This window comes from Crinia signifera, chromosome 9 (assembly GCF_055691185.1).
Source record: "Crinia signifera chromosome 9, ASM5569118v1, whole genome shotgun sequence".
NCBI lineage: Eukaryota > Metazoa > Chordata > Amphibia > Anura > Myobatrachidae > Crinia > Crinia signifera.
In genome coordinates, this window is record NC_139225.1 from 32,956,543 (window position 1) to 32,974,017 (window position 17,475).

General features: G+C 46.7%; 1 protein-coding gene across 1 annotated transcript in view; it reads left to right on the forward strand.

The window, feature by feature from the left end:
* Window positions 1-11,251, forward strand: part of PTPA (protein phosphatase 2 phosphatase activator) — a 66,568-nt gene extending 55,317 nt beyond the window's left edge. The window contains exon 10 of the mRNA XM_083158757.1: window positions 10,593-11,251. Coding sequence (XP_083014883.1) covers window positions 10,593-10,667 — 75 coding nt within the window. The 3' untranslated portion in view covers window positions 10,668-11,251. The remainder of the gene's footprint in view (window positions 1-10,592) is intronic.
* The last annotated feature ends 6,224 nt before the right edge of the window (window positions 11,252-17,475 follow it).

Below are 17,475 nucleotides of genomic sequence, written 5' to 3' on the forward strand. Positions count from 1 at the left end.
TTTTTGTAGCTTAGAACTCTGGAATTGATTTTATAGCCGCAATATAGATTGGACCAGTATTTGCATGTTGTATCCTTTAAAACCTGGAATGCAGTGGTGGATTTTGGAAAAATGTTTTAACCCCTTTCACATAGCTGCTTCAACCAAGGTTATTGCCAAGTTTAATCCCTATCATGGCTCAGTGTGAAAGGGTTCCCAAGTATCAGACCCTGGTGGCGACCTGGGTTTGACACTGGAAAACCCGGGTTATGGTGCAGTGACAACATGTAAGCTGGGTCATCCGATCGGAGTCCTGTTAACACTGTATTGAGAGCCGGCACTTGGAGATGATGTCATCAGCAAGTGCCAGCAGAGGAGAAGCCCCGCCCATAACACTGGACTGTGTGTCTGATTCTGTCAGATTCTGAATTGTCAGCATCTCAGCTGCATCTAAATGGGCGCAACATAATGGTAAATGGGATTTCGTGCGTAGTACAAATTTAGTAAGGCCATGGTGGGGCAACCGTGGGACCTGGGCTATCTAGAATTGGACTCAGAGATCCGTAATTGTAATCATTGGCCGGCAGATATACCCTGTTCATAAGCAAGGGCTATTCTCACTTTATAGGTGAGAATATGTGAGCACATGTTATTCTGCATAGGTAAATCTGGGTACACACTATACAATTACCTGGCAGATCACTGGAGAAATTTCTGTTTGGCCAGAGAATTGTATAATGTGTAATTGGTCTCAATCTTTAGGACAGATAAATTGTATAATGTGTCCGCACGATATCGGAAATACCACGAATGAACAGCTCGTCTTAAGTGAGCCTTGTATGGTGATCACCCAGATTTACTTTGTTTCTGCTTCTTTCCATTAACATTTACTTACATAGCGCCAGCATATTCTGTTGCACTGTACAATTGGGAGCAAAAACGTAAAGGAGGAGTAATAAAATAAGACAGGGTAACAGACAAAGGGGCATATTCAATCTCCCGCCGCTATTCCCGATGGGGGAAATAGCTTTGGGGCCCTATTCAATGCTGTCTTCCCCATCGGCATTGAACAGGGATCTCGGCAGAACGTGCCCGACTTTTCAAGCAATTGGGCACGTTCTGCCGAGAGCGGCCAGAATTGTCGAGCTCCCGGCCGCAGCTCAGCGATTTCCGTCCACTTCTTGCGGCCACACCCCCTTCTCTGCACTCGGCAGGCAGGACATTGAATCCCGCATGCCAAATCAGTGTCGAGCCGGCCAAGAACGGGACAGCCCGACAGTCATGACCCTGCAATGAATATCCGCCAAAGAGGACCCTGCTCAGTGGCTTACAGCCTATAGACATTTGTACCAAAAAGGAAATATCATTTATAGCAGTGGTTCCCAAACCTCAAGCACCTAAACCATGGGTCCTCAAACTGCGGCCCTCCAGATGTTGTGAAACTACAATTCCCAGCATGCCTTGCCACAGTTTTAACAGTCCCTTATAGGAAAACTGTGGCAAGGCATGCTGGGATTTGTAGTTTCACCACATCTGGAGGGCCGCAGTTTGAGGACCCATGACCTAAACAGTCCAGGTTTTTAGGATATCCATGGCTGAGCACAGATGGTTAAATCAAATGAACTGATATCTTAATTAAGGGCCTAATTCGGACGTCTGCAAATTAGCAGGTTGGCCGGTCATCGATATATTGCATGCGCAAGGCCGTCCTATGATAAAATCCTGCTACAATTTTGATTGCTGGCCGTTTGCAAGTTGATTGACAGGAAGCAGGTGTTGGGGGTGGTAATCAGCCATTTTTCTGGGAGTGTCAGGAGAAATGCAGGCATGTCCAAGAGTTTTAGGGGAAGTCCCAGCTCCGATCAGCCTGTTCCTATTGCTGCTGCCGGGCTTGCGTATGAATTTGCAGCTATTCACAGGCCTGCAATATAGTTTTGGAAGCCAGCTACGCATTTCGCAGGCTTGCACAGGGCGGGATTTCACTATGGTGGGATGGTGTATAATTGGTCGCAGGGGTCCGAAAAATTACCAGCTGTACGATCAGGCCTTAAATGACCTTTCCTCAAACATGGTTATCCTTAAAACCTTGGCTGCTGGGGTGCATTGAGGACTGAGTTTGGGAATCTCTGATGTATAGACACCAGTGGATGTCACCATATTATGGGGAACACCAGGGTAATGTTTATTACACTAGCACCCTTGTACAAAGCTGCGAAACACTTGTGGCACCTTATAAATGAAATATAATAATAATAGTTTTCCCATTAGCAAAATTAGGAGTAATTCTGTTTTAGGGGGGTATTCAATGTGAGGGTCACAGCAGTCCCGTTCTCGGTCAGCTCGACGAGAACTTGCAGGCGGGATTCAATGTCCCGCCTGCATTGGGATGAGAAGGGGTGTGGCCGCGAGTTGCGGCCGGGAAGAGGCGAGCTGGAGCCGGCAGCTCGTCACTTCCCGGCCGTTCTCGGCAGACTGAGCCCGACCACTTGTGATGTCGGGCTCGTTCTGCCGAGATACTCTGCTCAATGCTGTCGGGGAAGACAGCATTGAATAGGGCCCGGCGGGCATCTCCCCCCTAAGTCTGTAAAGAGAACATTGAGAAGTGAGGTAGTGCGTCCAGGCTTGGTCAATCTGTAGTGCTCTAGCATCCGTGGAAAGAACAGTCCTAGTTTGCCCTCCCAGTTTCAGTTTGGGACTTGTAAAACACAGGAAGTCACAGATTGCTGTTTGTGTGCTAATAGACGCAACTCCCAACCGTCACGATTTCGGTGGGGCAGTCTAAACTGACTTTTATTACTGTCTGAGTCCGCCGAACAGTGGGTGGGCACTGACGTTATGTGACATCAGACGCCCACTCCCCAGCAGGCATCGGCCCGCCCGCGTTTCCGGGGGAACGCCCAGCTTTTTCATGGGGATGCCTAGAAATGTTGGCCATTCCCCTAATGCCGCCCCTTGCACACCTCCACCTACCCATGCGAACACCTGGGCAAGTGAGATGCTCGCCGAAGGCTGTCGCACAGGTGGGGTGCACAAGCACATAATCGCACACGCGCATTCCCCTAAACATCAGAACGGGGCCAAATTCGGCCTTTTCCGATCCATATAGAGTCACCCCCCCCCCCATGGAATGGATTCAGGCTATTGATTGGCTGGGAGCTACGTCGTAGGAATTAAAAAAAAATAACATCATCATTAGTGTTTTTGTTTTTAATGATCGGAAGTATTTTAAAGGTCTGGATAACGTCAACATTACCCAAGTCATCGCTACCCATGGTCCAGCCTTGGTGTTTTGCATGCAGTGCGTACTAGGATCTGCGCAGCAATGTGGAGCGCAGGGGAAGTAACTCACATTATTATTGCCGCTTATGTGTAAAGTTTTGCTGAGCCGAACGGCAGGGAAAACGGATGACACATAACTGAGGTGAATTCAGGGGAGACTAAATAAATGCAGAAACAAATTCTTTAGTTGGGTTTTATGCATTTAATACAACCAAAGATTACAATGAAGCCAATTCCTATATAAGTGGGGTCAGGGTGAGCAGTATTTCCCAGCAGCTACAGCGCGGGAGCCCACCCACTACACATTGGCAGATGAAGGGTTAATAGCCTTTATTGCCCTGTTTGTTAGAGAGCGCAGCTGCCTCTTCCCACACACACACATGTGGAACTTCCTTAGTGGTAAACTCCCTACAAAGGCCCGAGAGCCCACTCTTCCGGCCTCATCCTGCACAAGGCCGTGAGCAAATGGAAAGGAATACATTGCGGTACTCGGATGCAGAAGCAAAGCCAGATCTGCTGCAACATCCAGTGGTATTAATAAACAAGGTATATGGTGGAAGAAGCAGGGTCCCCAAACAGCACAGGGCAGCACAGTGGGGTACGGGCTGCTAGGTCAACAGTCAAAGAGTCAACCGCTATGAAGAGGTGGACATGGTGAAAAGGTCAGCATAAAAAATGTCGGCATAAGGTTTTCAGTTTTTTGTGACTATTTTGACATGGACACCATATGTGCACCGCATCCCCTTGAATGACACCATGCGCTTGCCTATGCTTCAGACACACTAATATTCTCCCTCTATGCCCACTGGGATAGTAAAATATGAACAAGTCGGTATTTTTTTTTTTTTTTTAAATCATGAAAAACTCATGTCAACCTTTTTTGGCAACCTTTTGCTTGTGTCGGCATTTTGACCATGTCGACTTAATGCATGTTTAGATGTCTTAGATGTTAGATGTTTAGGTGTCTAGATAGACCGTCAGTAGTTCGGCAACATATGATCAACAGGTGCAAAAGATCGATAGATGAAAGGTGCACAATTTTTATTCCATGTTCTGTGACCTCCATCAGTGCAGACATGTTTGCTTGCCGCGTAGCCCGGCATAGTCCGCTTACGCTGGTGGCTCAACAGTTGGATATTCTTGCCTGAAGAGATGAATGTTCGGGGAACGCTTGAAGGTTTGGAGTCAAGAGTAAATTCTTGATATGTGACCAAATGGACATATGTGACATATTAATGAGTGGGGGTGAGAGGCGTGGAGTGGAGAGGTCCAGTTGGGAGATATTTCGAGACAAGTCAGGAGATGTATGTTGGGGCAGTCATGGTGGTGATGATGTGAACATAAATATTTTAGGTTCCATTTGGTTAATTGTAGAGACGGTGATATGAAGACTGACACAGAGGAGCAGCAGCAGCACTGATGCAATCCAAAATCTATTGCAGGGGTGAAAGTCTTTTTAGGGGAAGAACAGCATGGAAAGTATTGCTGTAGTCAATGTGGAATACAATGAGTGCATGGGCGGTATTCCATCCCAGCCACTATAGAAATAGAGGCCGTCGCCTATTCAATGCTGCTGGGTCCGACCGCATCGAAGGCAGATTTTGACAAAAAAGTTTCGACCTTAAAACAAGTCGGATCTGTTTTGACGGAAACGCCCGTGGATGAAAGAATTCACAGCCGCTTTTTTCGAAATCTTCGGCCGTTTTTGCCAATTTGCAGATTTTCCAACCCTCAACAGTCTGTGCAATAAATACCGACTGTCGGATTCTTGTCGGAAGGAACGAAAAATGGCCCGGATTCTGACTGTCGGGGCGTCCCGAGAGTCGGAATCCGGGAATGAATACCCCCCATGAGTTTTGCAGTATGTAAGAGGATAGGGTACAGTTTTATAGGTACAAGCACAATAAAGCCAATGCTTCAAGTATGTCGGGCAACAATCTATAGTACTCAACACTGCTCATAATAATAATAATTGTAATAGACTCTGCAGTCTAGCATAAAGCAAGAGTGAGGTGCTTAGGTTAGGTTGTAGCTAGAAATATGGGCCCACCAACTGCAATCAGGTGTCCTCACCCGACGGGTACCTAGAACTTTGGTTCACATCCAGGGGCCAGAACAAGCCAACTGCCCCAAGGTATCACACTCTTCAGAGGTTTAAAGTAAGAAACAGCAGCCTGTGGGGGTATTCAATCCCTGACGCTATTTCCGATGGGGGAAATAGCAGCGGGTGCCTATTAAATGTTGTCGCTTCCGACAACATTGAAGAGGCTTGTCCATAACGGCTGTGAATTGTCACAATCACAGCGGAATCTCGACAATCCACGGCCGCTGAAGTGGACACGTTCCCTTTTCTCACCTGGCGATATGCTGTCAAGCTAAATGAAAACAGGCCAGGGTCACGGCTGTCAGGACAGATTGACAGTCAGGACCCGGGATTGAATACCCACAATGTGTTACTTGGGCTGGAATAAGTCTTACAATACGATCCCCCAGATAAGTCAGGCCACGCTTATGCTGGCCATACATTACAAGAACCAGCATTCGTTCAGAGTCGTTTCATGAGTTCCCCGGCATCTTCGTGACCGTCCCGGACTCATGATTTGGTTCATTTTGACACACATGGCCTTATTCTAGTTCACTCTTAGAGGCTAATTCCTTCTTAGTTGGTGGGTTCAATACCCACCATGGCCCTAACTGTGCGGAGTTTGTATATTCTCCCCGTACTTGCGTGGGTTTCCTCCGGGTACTCCGGTTTCCTCCCACAATCCAAAAATATACTGCTAGGCTAATTTGGCTCCCAACAAAAATTAACCCTAGAATGTCTGTGTGTGCATGTACATGTGGTAGGGAATATAGATTGTAAGCTCCACTGGGGCAGGGACTGATGTGAATGGTCAAAATATTCTCTGTAAAGCGCTGCGGAATCTGTGTGCGCTATATAAGAAACTGCTAATAAATAAATAATAAATGTGCACTGCAAGGGGCAGATGTAACAGGTGCAGATATAATTTGGGTGAGTTATTTTGTTTCTGTGCAGGGAAAATACAGACTGCTTTATTTTAACACTGCAATATAGAGCTCACTTTGAAGAAAACCCCACCCAAATCTAACTCTCTCTGTAAATGTTATATCTGCCCCACCTGCAGTGCTCATGGTTTTGTTAATTTGAGAAGGAATTTGCCTCTAAGAGTGAACTAGAATAAGGCCCACAATGTGCTAACGGTGTACTTACCATGTAACAGGACTCGACAGATCATATGTGCAGCACGTAAGATCATATGATCCCTCTCCCGAGCCGCGGGACCACAAATCGTAATCGTACCAGAACATCTCACGATGTGCACAAAAATCATGCAATTCATCGTAAGAGCCATCGAAGTTGTGCATTCATACCTCAAAGCTTTCTAATGTATGGCCAGCTTAACTCAGGGGGCCCTGCACCCCAAACTGATGAATGGTATTCATGTATTTAGGACTTACCAATCAAAGGGCCTTATTCAAACACTGCAGGTGGGGCAGATGTAACATGTGCAGAGAGAGTTAGATTTGTTACTGTGCAGGGTAAATATTGGCTGCTGTATTCTTACACTGCAATTTAGGTTTCAGTTTGAACACACCCCACCCAAATCTAACTCTCTCTGCACATGTTACATCTGCAGTGCAGGATGGTTTTAGCCTTGCTAAAATGTCTGAATCCAGTCCAAATGCCTTTCCCAATATATTACTTCTTACCTTCATAACATGTAAACCTCTCACTAGTGTGATGCCTTCGGCAATTGGCTGCTTCTGACCAAGGGGTCCGGTTCCTTGGACTTGAACCTTGGTGTTAGGTACCAACCAGATGAGGACACTGGGTTGCGGTTGGTGGTCCCATGTTTTTGGCCAGAACTTATGCTAAGCACCTCCGTTTTGCTGTAAGTTAGATTTATTTATTTACAGTTTCTTATATAGCGCAGCAGATTCCGTTGCGCTTTACAATAGTAAACCGTGATAAAACAAACTGGGTAACAACAGACAGACTTGAAGGTAAGAGGGCCCTGCTGCAAGCTTAAGGCCCCCACACACTAGGGTGACTTGTCCTAAGGACAAGTCAGCCCCGATTTCCCCTGAGCTTCCCGGGCAGCTCTATTTGATTTGATTAGATTTGGCACTTGATGTGCCATTTTTTACATGTGATAAATCAGATGCGATTTATCACATGTAAAAATCTGGGGGGGGGAGGAGGCAGGCTGGTAGTGAGGACCTGTCCGGGGAGCGGCAGGAGGCAGGCTGGTAGTGGGGGCCTGTCCGGGGAGCGGCAGGAGGCAGGCTGGTAGTGGGGACCTGTCCGGGGAGCGGCAGGAGGCAGGCTGGGAGTGGGGACCTGTCCGGGGAGCGGCAGGAGCAGGGACTGGTCCGGGGAGTGGCACAAGATGTAGCGGCAGGCAGGGAGCGGGGACCGCGGCGCAGATGCTGAGCAGAGACCGGGGCGCGGCAGGAGAATAGAAAGAAATCCTGGTAACTCAGCCAATCAGCGGCCGCCCAGTCTTTTGAATAGGATGGTTTATATTCTCCCGCTCGCCGTGGGGACCGCAGAGCAGCAGGAGAATAGAAACCATCCTATTGAAAAGACTGGGCGGCCGCTGATTGGCTGAGTTCCCAGCCAATCAGCGGCCGCCCAGTCTTTTGAATAGGATTTCTTTCTATTCTCCCGCCGCGCCCCGGTCTCTGCTCCGCATCTGCGCCGCGGTCCCCGCTCCCTGCCTGCCGCTACATCTTGTGCCGCTCCCCGGACCAGTCCCTGCTCCTGCTGCTCCCCGGACAGGTCCCCACTGCCAGCCTGCTCCTGATGCTCCCCCAGACGGCTGCACATGATTAATCTTATGTGCAGACCGTCCGACATCTGGATCTGATCCGATGCGCACGGGACCGCGCATCGGATCAGATAAGATGTCATACCCTACGCAATTTGGCCAATTTCACCTGATTTCTCGGCCCAATCCTCCAGAATCGGGTGAAATCGGGGCCAAATCGCGTAGGGCCTTTACAATGTTAGATTGCAGAGTGTATTCCATGCTTAGTCCTATAGCATTTTATTATTTTTTTAATGTGTAAAACTAAAAAAGTCTCACTATGGTAGCACATCTCATTATATGTAGAATTAGGGTGTGCAGTCCAAAGTCCCCCCCTAAACAATCCTAACTACTATGCCACCCTCATCAAAATTCCAAGGCACAGATTTACTAAGGCTTGTCAATGCCGCTAATCATCCTGGCTCTGACTGATGGGTTTAAAACGGCAATAGAAACGAATGCTACAACAGTCTTGTTTAGCTAGTATTGCTGTTACTGTTTTAAAGCGATCAGTCAGAGCCACCGATCATATGCATCCTTAACTAACCACGCCTTAGTACATATACCCCCAAATGTGCAAATAATTGTTATAGATCACATATTATGTGTAGCAATCTATTTCACACTACAGTGATACCAACGGAACCTAAACTGAACCTTTCACTCATACTCTTTTCCACCGACCTAAAAACCCCAGGTTTTTGCACATGAACGTGCATCAACCTGGGATTTTAGTCAGTGGGAATGGTGAGGAGGTAAAAATCCCGGGTCACCCGAGAGCCCGGCAGGGTTTTTTAGAGGGTAAAACCTGCTTGCTGCCCGTCTGCCATCCCTTCCCACGCCAGTGCCTGCATGCTGCTTACCTCCCCCCGCCGGTGCCAGCCCGCCGCAGACCACCCGCTGCTGATCCCCATCACTGACCTCCTGCCGCTGGGTGCCGGACGGGGTCCTGACAGTGAAGATCCCAACATGCATTCACCCGATGTCGGGATCCTGACTGTCAAAACACAGACAGCCGTGTTCCCGACGGCCACCCGCTATTTTCCCTCGTGGGGGTCCACAACCCCCATAGAGGGAGAATAGAATAGGTGGCTCGCCTAGCGAGCCACTGTGCCCGCAGTGTGGGGAGCCCGCAAGGGGCTTAGTTGCGCTCACCATGCTATCTGGGTCTCGCCAGTTGTAGGGATAATGACTGTTGGGATCCCGACTGTCGGACCCCTATAGCACACCCCTGCCGCTAATGGGGTTTATTTACTAAGATGGGAGTTCTATTAAAAGATGGCTTGTTGCTATGGGCAATCGGAATCGACTTATTTATTTACACTCTTCTAGAAGATAATACAATCTGATTGGTTACCCATAGCAACATGCCATTGTCAATAGAATGCCCATCTTAATGAAAAATCCTTTTGAGTCTGGAACAAACCATGTTGCCAAACAAGGAAAGCAAATACATTTTCAGGGTAAATACTGACTACTTTTGCATTTAGCCCACAAATGTTACCTTTATTTTAGCTTTAGATCTAGGTTTTTTATCCCCCACCCAAATCTGACTCTCCCTGCACACATTACATCTGCCCCCCCTGCAGCACAGCATGGTTTTGCCCAGTTGCTTGCTTCTGTGCTTTACTTACAAACATGAATCAGGCCCATCTTACATTTGGTAGGGTCACATGATAAAGGAGAGAGCGGTGATAGGATATATAAAGTGTATGTAACTGTGAGAACAGCACTGATTGGCTGAGACTTTACACCAGGAAAACCTTATAATATCTTTTAGGCATTTTTCAAATCATTGGAACTGTGAGAACGAACTACACCATACATTGCGGCAGATGTATTAAGCCTTAACAAGAGATACATGCAAGGGTGATAAGGAGAGATAAACGTCCAACCAATCACCTCCTAACTGCCATGTTACAGGTTGTGTTTGAATAAAGTCAGTAAGGAGCTGATTGGCTGCACGGTTACCTCTCCTTATCACACTTGAATTTATCTCTTGTTAAAGGATTAATACATCTGCCCCAATGGGTCTGCCATTTATTTTCATCTAAATAAGGGGGCAATTCAGACCTGCTCACTCATCCCACCCCCCACGGTGGGGGATTTGCATTTCACACTCACAGGGGCATTCCTTCCCTTCAACGGGGCGGCATTTACCTACTCGCTAGGCAGCGAAGATACGCAGCCTGCCTAGTGAGCAGGTCTGAATTAGGCCCTTAGTTCTGTCCTTTAAAGTGGTCTTTAAAGTGGAAATAGCAGTAAGACCATCCTGGATAATGTCAGGATGCAGGTTGACCCTTGTAAGGTGTTGATGATGTTCCATATGCTTACGTGACTAGAAGTAATTCTCAGTGGGATAGAGAAAGTGCTTCTTAATCTACCAGGTGTCTGGATGTCCCTTCATGACTACTCGTTGATGTGACACTGGCTGTGTGTCTCCATTTACTGCCGTTGTCCTCACTGCCTGCCGCTAATTAGTTTTGTGTCTTTCTCTCGCAGTGTCTGGAGAAGTTTCCTGTGATTCAGCACTTTAAATTTGGCAGCCTGCTCCCCATTCAGCCTGTCAAGTCCTAAGGATCCAGGAGAAGCAAAGGAGATCCCTCTGCCTCTAGAACCAAGCTCTCCCCATCTGTTCTCTCCTTCCCAGCTGTGAGGCCGCACATCCTGTCAAGGTTCTCATATCTGCCGTGGATAAAGGGTTTCTCCAAAGGGCCCTGTCACGTTTTAGGAGGAGAAAGGGTGGGAGACCAAGGTACATTTTTTTGGTATTAGACACAGCGCCTGGTGCCACTCTGGCATAGGGGAACTCCCAGGTGTCTTTGTGTTTAGCAGGACTGGTTACCTCGTATGTTTCACCTTTGGGCCAAGATAGGCCTTGAAGTCCCCTCTGACAGAAGATCAAACCAAAATGACCCATTTGGAGGTTGTTAGTTATAGGATGTTCTCCACCTGGTAAGTTGAAGCTCTGCACAATGTAACAATAGTTTTTCTTGATCTCTTCTGCCTGTGGTGATGACCTAAACTAGACCTTCTGGTGGAGTCATGATGGTTTGCTTGGTGTCCATGTTCTTTTGAAGGTTCTTTGGGCTATGGCTCAATGACCCTGTCTCCCTGTGCAGCTTATTGGGTGTCAACCAATAAAATATCTCAAGACCCTGGTCATGTGAGTTCATATGTTTATGTTCCATGCGTGGATGTGTGATTCTCGTATCTCACGATGGGCAAAGCTTCATCTAGCAACTGGAGATGGGGAGTTCCTAGAGAACAGGCACAGAAGTCATGGTGGTGCTGAGTTCTCTGCTATTGGTACATAATTGTTGCAGTCTCTCTAAAATTAGTAAGAAATAAATGAAGGCCCAATTTTTGTCCAATACGTGCCGGTGGTGGGCTATCTGCTGGGGATTCCAAACCCACAGGACGTCACAATAGAGTGTAAGCAATGAAACTCTGTGTAGAATTCCTGCATTCCTACCAACAAACAGTTGACCATCCGTATGTTGACTGTGAAAGACAATAATGCATTATTTCCGGGTGCTACCAGTTCTAGAACACTGAACCTCTGCTGTGTTTAGACCTCTCATGTCCAATATGAGGACAGAACCGTTTGATGGGAGTATTGCACCTGCATGGGATTTGCAGAACCAGTGCTGTATATAAATGGGGTCACATTTGTAGCTTCTATCAGTGCTCAGGCAAACATTTAAATTCAGTGGCCAACATAAAGGGATCCAGTGCTTTGGTGGAGTGGTCATCTTGCCTCTGGACCGCAATTGTTTATTACCAGTTATTTATATAGCGCACACAGATTCTGCAGCGCTGTACAGAGAATATTTGAACATTCACATCAGTCCCTGAACCAGTGGAGGTTACAATCTATATTCCCTACCACATGTACACGCGCACACACACAGACATTCTAGGGTTAATTTTGTTGGGAGCCAATTAACCTACCAGCATATTTTTGGATTGTGGGAGGAAACCGGAGTACCCGGAGGAAACCCACACAAGTACAGGGAGAATATACAAACTCCACACAGCCAGGGCCATGGTGATGGGAATCGAACCCATGATTTCAGTGCTGTGAGGCAGTAATGCTAACCATTACACTGGCCAAACTGCCCGGGCCTGTTGGAGAGATCAGAAAGGAGACAGCATGCACAGACTGATACTTTTCAGAGTGCGTTTTATCGGTTGAATTTGAAATCGGAATGGCCATATCGAACTTGGCAATTCTGATCAGATTGCTAATGGACGTTGTACAACTGTTGATGCCAGCCCTATGGATGCTGCAGAGTTTGGTGCCAGCTTAGGAATGTGGTACTCAGATGTAATTCTCACAGTGCAATTCTTGCCCATTTTGGTGTCGCTTTACGGTGTGGGCAAAAGAGATCTAGGAAAGGTCCTGGCTGTATCAGCTAAGGAAACTCAAATATATACTGTGTGTGTTCTCCATTACAGGTGAATTAAAATGTAGTATTGAGTAAGACGAAAGGGACAGGGGTGATGATAGAAATCTTCAAATATATTAAGGGTTTTAACATCGTACATGAGGGAAATTTTCTTCAAAGGAAAAGAAGTAATAGAACACGAGGACATGCACTGAAACTGGAGGGAGGTAGGTTCAGGGGAAATGTTAAAAAAACTACTTCACAGAAAGGGTAGTGGATAAGTGGAATAGCCTCCCAACAGAGGTGGTAATAAGGATCAAAACGGGTTGAGATTATCTGAAGGATAAAAAAGGGGCAGACTGGTTCTTATCTGCCGTCAAATTCTATGTTTCTATGACGTACCATTCTATCAGGAGCAGCCACTGGGTACACCTGCCCCTTCCAACCTCTCGGAATCCTACCATTAGCTTAAACAAATAAAAAGCTAGACGAGAAGTAACAACGTGGAACAATCGTGAAATATAATATGGACACCTAATGTGTCGAAGAGCAAAGTCCATATTTGCGTATACTGTGATGTCACTTACAAGGCCTGGGAATAATAAGCAATGACCGGGCTCCTTGTAATACTGAGCCTTCATGATTTTTTACCTTAAAAAAATGTCCTCAAAAAACACATTAAAACAGCAATATATTGAGCATCTTAAAGGCCGCTATACACTTCTGGGAGGTATCGCCTGTGATACCCCGCTAACTACCCACCAAGGATGCCATTGACTGCCACAGGATCCGACAAATACTTGTGGCAACCATGGCCATCTCCAGATACGATCCGATGTGCGCAGTACCGCGCATCGGATTGGATCCTGAGGTAAAACACATACGATAGGGCACATTCACATGATTTATCGGCCCTGTGGGTCCAAATCATATAAGTGTACAGGTGAGAATCAGTCTAGTGCCCATACACGTTACAATTATTGTATACAATATCGCATCTCAGTTTTGCGATGAGATGAGATCTAGTACAAAAAGTGTGTGCTGCTCATACTTTTTGTACTAGATCTCATCGCAAAACCAAGATGCGATGAGATGCGATATTGTATACAATAATTGTAACGTGTATGGGGACCTTTAGGCTCAGCCATACAATCTTATGGTTTTGTTTAGCTGCTACTTCTCCCTACAGTGGGAAACCTCAGATGTGAGGCTTATTTATCTTCTATTTCATACAGCGATGTTTTCCCTCTCTTTCACATTCATTACTGGAACTGTACCCGTATTGCTTATTAACTGTGCTGTTATTAGCAATATATATAAAGGGATAGGGGAAAATAAATCTGGGCAAATGAAGTGTGCCAAGCATATTGAAAGCCAGAGTTGGATTTAGGCCTCATGGGGCCCTAGGCATGATACCGGTTTGTGGCCCTCCTCCCTTAATCCATAGCACTATATTTGCTAGAGTAACTTGGCGCATGCACAGTCTACCGATAAATGCTCCGCTACGTGACCATCGGTACCCCGTACAAATCTGACTCAGGCTCTGGGTCTTTTGGAAGTATGTCTAATACTTGTGTCACATGTAAAGTAACCTGACTGCCCACATACAGTGCATGAGACCAGTGTGAGTGTCCAAATAGTTTTTATCCTATCAAAGAACATCAAAGGGACTTTGGGAATGTGGGCAGGTCCATGTGATGTCATAATGTCAGGTGGTAGTCACGCAATGCTCCTCTCCTCAATGTTTTGGATGTCCAGGGTATCTTTACGGGGCCCCTTGGGACCTGCTTGGTCCTAGGCGAGCACATAGGTTGCCTTGTGTAAAATCCACCTGTGTTGAAGGCAAGGGGTTCCACTCCGATTTCAGAAGCCGGGGTGTCTCCGATGATGTCTGCATGTCATATCCGTTCATCAACTCAAAGTGCAAGGCAACAGAGGTGGGTAACTACGGCCTGCAAGCTTCCAGCTGTGGTGCGAGGAGCCGGCTAAATCTAAGGCGAACCATTGGCAACTCCATACCATGTCCAGGACATCGGTCAGACGTCAGCGCACCTCCCATACTTGGCAATGCAAGAGCACAGGCAAAGTCATACAGAGCAGAGAGGGGAGGTGATACATGCCACAGCCAGGACTGCTTATTTCCAGCAGTAAACAGTTCCTTAGTGTTGCACAGGCACACACTCCCTTATTCAGATCTGATCGCAGTACAAGTTTGTTCTCAAAATGGACAAAACCATGTGGACTGCAGAAGGGGCAGATGTAACATGAGCAGAGCGATAGATTTGTGTGAGTTATTTTATTTCTGTGCAGGGTAAATACTGGTTGCATTATTGTTACACTGCAATTTAGATTTCAGTTTCAACACACCTCACACAAATCTAACTCTCTCTGCTCATGTTACATCTGCCCCACCTGCAGTGCACATGGTTTTGCCCATTCTAAGAACAAATTTGTCCTGCGATCAGATCTGAATAAGGGCCATTTTCCGGGCAGTGGTGGAACTAGAAATTTTGCACCCCCCTGCTCAGAGCATGTAACCCAGGGCTGGGCAACACCGGCCCTCCAGATGTTAATGAACTACACATCCCAGGATGCTTTGCATTAGTTTCAGCATGGCCACATAGCAAAACTAACGCAAAGCATCCTGGGATGTGTAGTTCACTAACATCTGGAGGGCCGGTGTTGCCCAGCCCTGACGTAACACATTGCTAGGGGGTTACATGCTCACTGCCAGGGTTTTCATGCTCATTGCCAGCAGCAATGTATTCCAGGGGCAATATATATATATATATATATATATATATATATATATATATATATATATATACATATCTATCTCTACCCAGAATATGGGCAATATTAATATATATACACACTACCCAGTAGGACCTCTAGCATCTGTCTCCTCCAGTGCTATCCCTGTGTAATTCTCAGTCACCATATCTGAATGTTGCTGAGCAGTATGGGATATTACTGTTTAATTCTAGTGGTACTGCGTCGGTACTGTTGCTGTGATAACGGCTAATTCCCGGTCACATGCATGTAGTGGCAGCACTGGGAATTTGGAGGGCTAACATCTAAAACCTCAAGATAGAGAATTTCTGTTTATCTACCAACGCGGTGCCCGATCTCTCACCTCCGTGATTTGCATAAAGTGCTTCTGGCACATTACATGGAGGAACGCTATACTCATTATGAATAAATGAAGTGATTTGGCTTAATATAGTTAATTTGTGATGAATTATTACACAAAACCATATTTTTTTTATTTCTTATAAGCGTTCTTACCTCCTGAATAACAGTTTACTTTCTGTCTGTCTGTATTTATTAAACCTCAGTTTGAAGGGATTAAGCTTTTGTGAAACTTCCATGTCTCCACTGTTCCAAGTCGGGGTAGAATTGCCTGCATATTTATTATACTGTGTAAAGTCACTCCTCCGATAACTGATTTACTATCCAAGTAGACTAACGATTGGGAATGGTACCCGGATTGGAGTGTGTCGCTGTGTTCAACTCGCGGAAGGTGCAGCCAGCCCGCCAGGGTGCATGTTTCTGCCGATGGTGGTCTCAGATGATGAAACGTCCAAAAGGGCATAAAAAGAAAAACTTGCCGTCTGTGTGTGTGGACCATTTTTATGTTGCCATTTTGTCCCTGTTGACTTTAACCACTGTCAACCTTGCACACACAGGCATTCTAGGGTTAATTTTGTTTGGAGCCAATTAGCCTACCAGTATAGTTTTGGATTGTGGGAGGAAACCGGAGTACTCGGAGGAAACCCACACAAGCACCGGGAGAACATACAAACTCTGCAGAGACAGGGCCATGGGAATTTATTTATTAACAGGTTCTTATGCAGTGCAGCAAATTCCGTTGCGCTTTACCATTAGAAACAGTGATGCAACAAACTGAGTGGTTACAGACAGTCATAGAGGTAGGAGGGCCCTGCTCGCCCAAAACTATGGGGCCGATTCTGGATCACATGCAGTGATTGAAATTCGGGCCATGCCACGATGGTCGGGGTTTGTGCATTTCTGCAAACCCTGACTGTGAACGGCCACGACAGGTTACTCACTCGCCGGGCCGTTCGCAGCGGGGAGGGGGTGGGTGGTGGCGGCACTGAGCCATGAGAATGCCCAGGGTATTATTATTAGGTGGCTGACTTCACAGGACATCGGCCGTCTTCCCTGTCTTCGTCCCGGCGCCCACAAATAAGAGTCAGTTGAGACTGACTTTTATTTGCAAAGGCAGGAAATATCATCCGATGGTCAACAATCATCAAATGATTTCTCCTGCAGTGGAGGCATTTGAGGTCTTTATTCTATTCCACAAAAGAGAATTGTGGTAAGTACTATGCAGTGTAAATGAGCCGATGGCATTGTACATTGGTGGCACTACTTATTGGCCCATTGTACAAGTCGCCCACAGACTTGTCCCTTTACTATGTGGTACTTGCCCCTGGAAAGGGATGCAGACAGTCTCAGTAAGGTGCACAGACTCCCTGCCACAGCCTTGTGTATGGGAAAGCATCTCCCCCCCCCCCCCCCCCCCCCCCGCAGCACAGACGTTGGCAGCCCCTCCTCGCCAGCCACCCTCTAACTGTCACTTCCTGAGCTGTGCAGCTGTATTGCAGGATTGTGAGCCAAGCAGTGCCTGGGGCTTCATAGCATTCTCCTGCAGCAGAGGTGTCCTAGGCTCCGCACTAAGAAATGAGTGGCATGGGCACTGTGTATCTGTAAGCTAATAGGAAATGTATGTTACCCTGTTCAGTTTCCATTTCCATGTTAGAGCAGATTGCTGCTGTGCTGTAATCATCCAATCAAGGTGCCGTTCTCACATTGCCTCTGTGCTGCAGAAGCCTTTCTAGTGGCAGTCTGTTGCGTGCGAAACCAGCCTTTGAATTATGATTGGACTGTAATGTGTGTGGCCTGGCGTACACTAATGTACAGGTCACACACAGGACCGGCAGAGAGAGCAGCTTGCAATCTCTAAGACC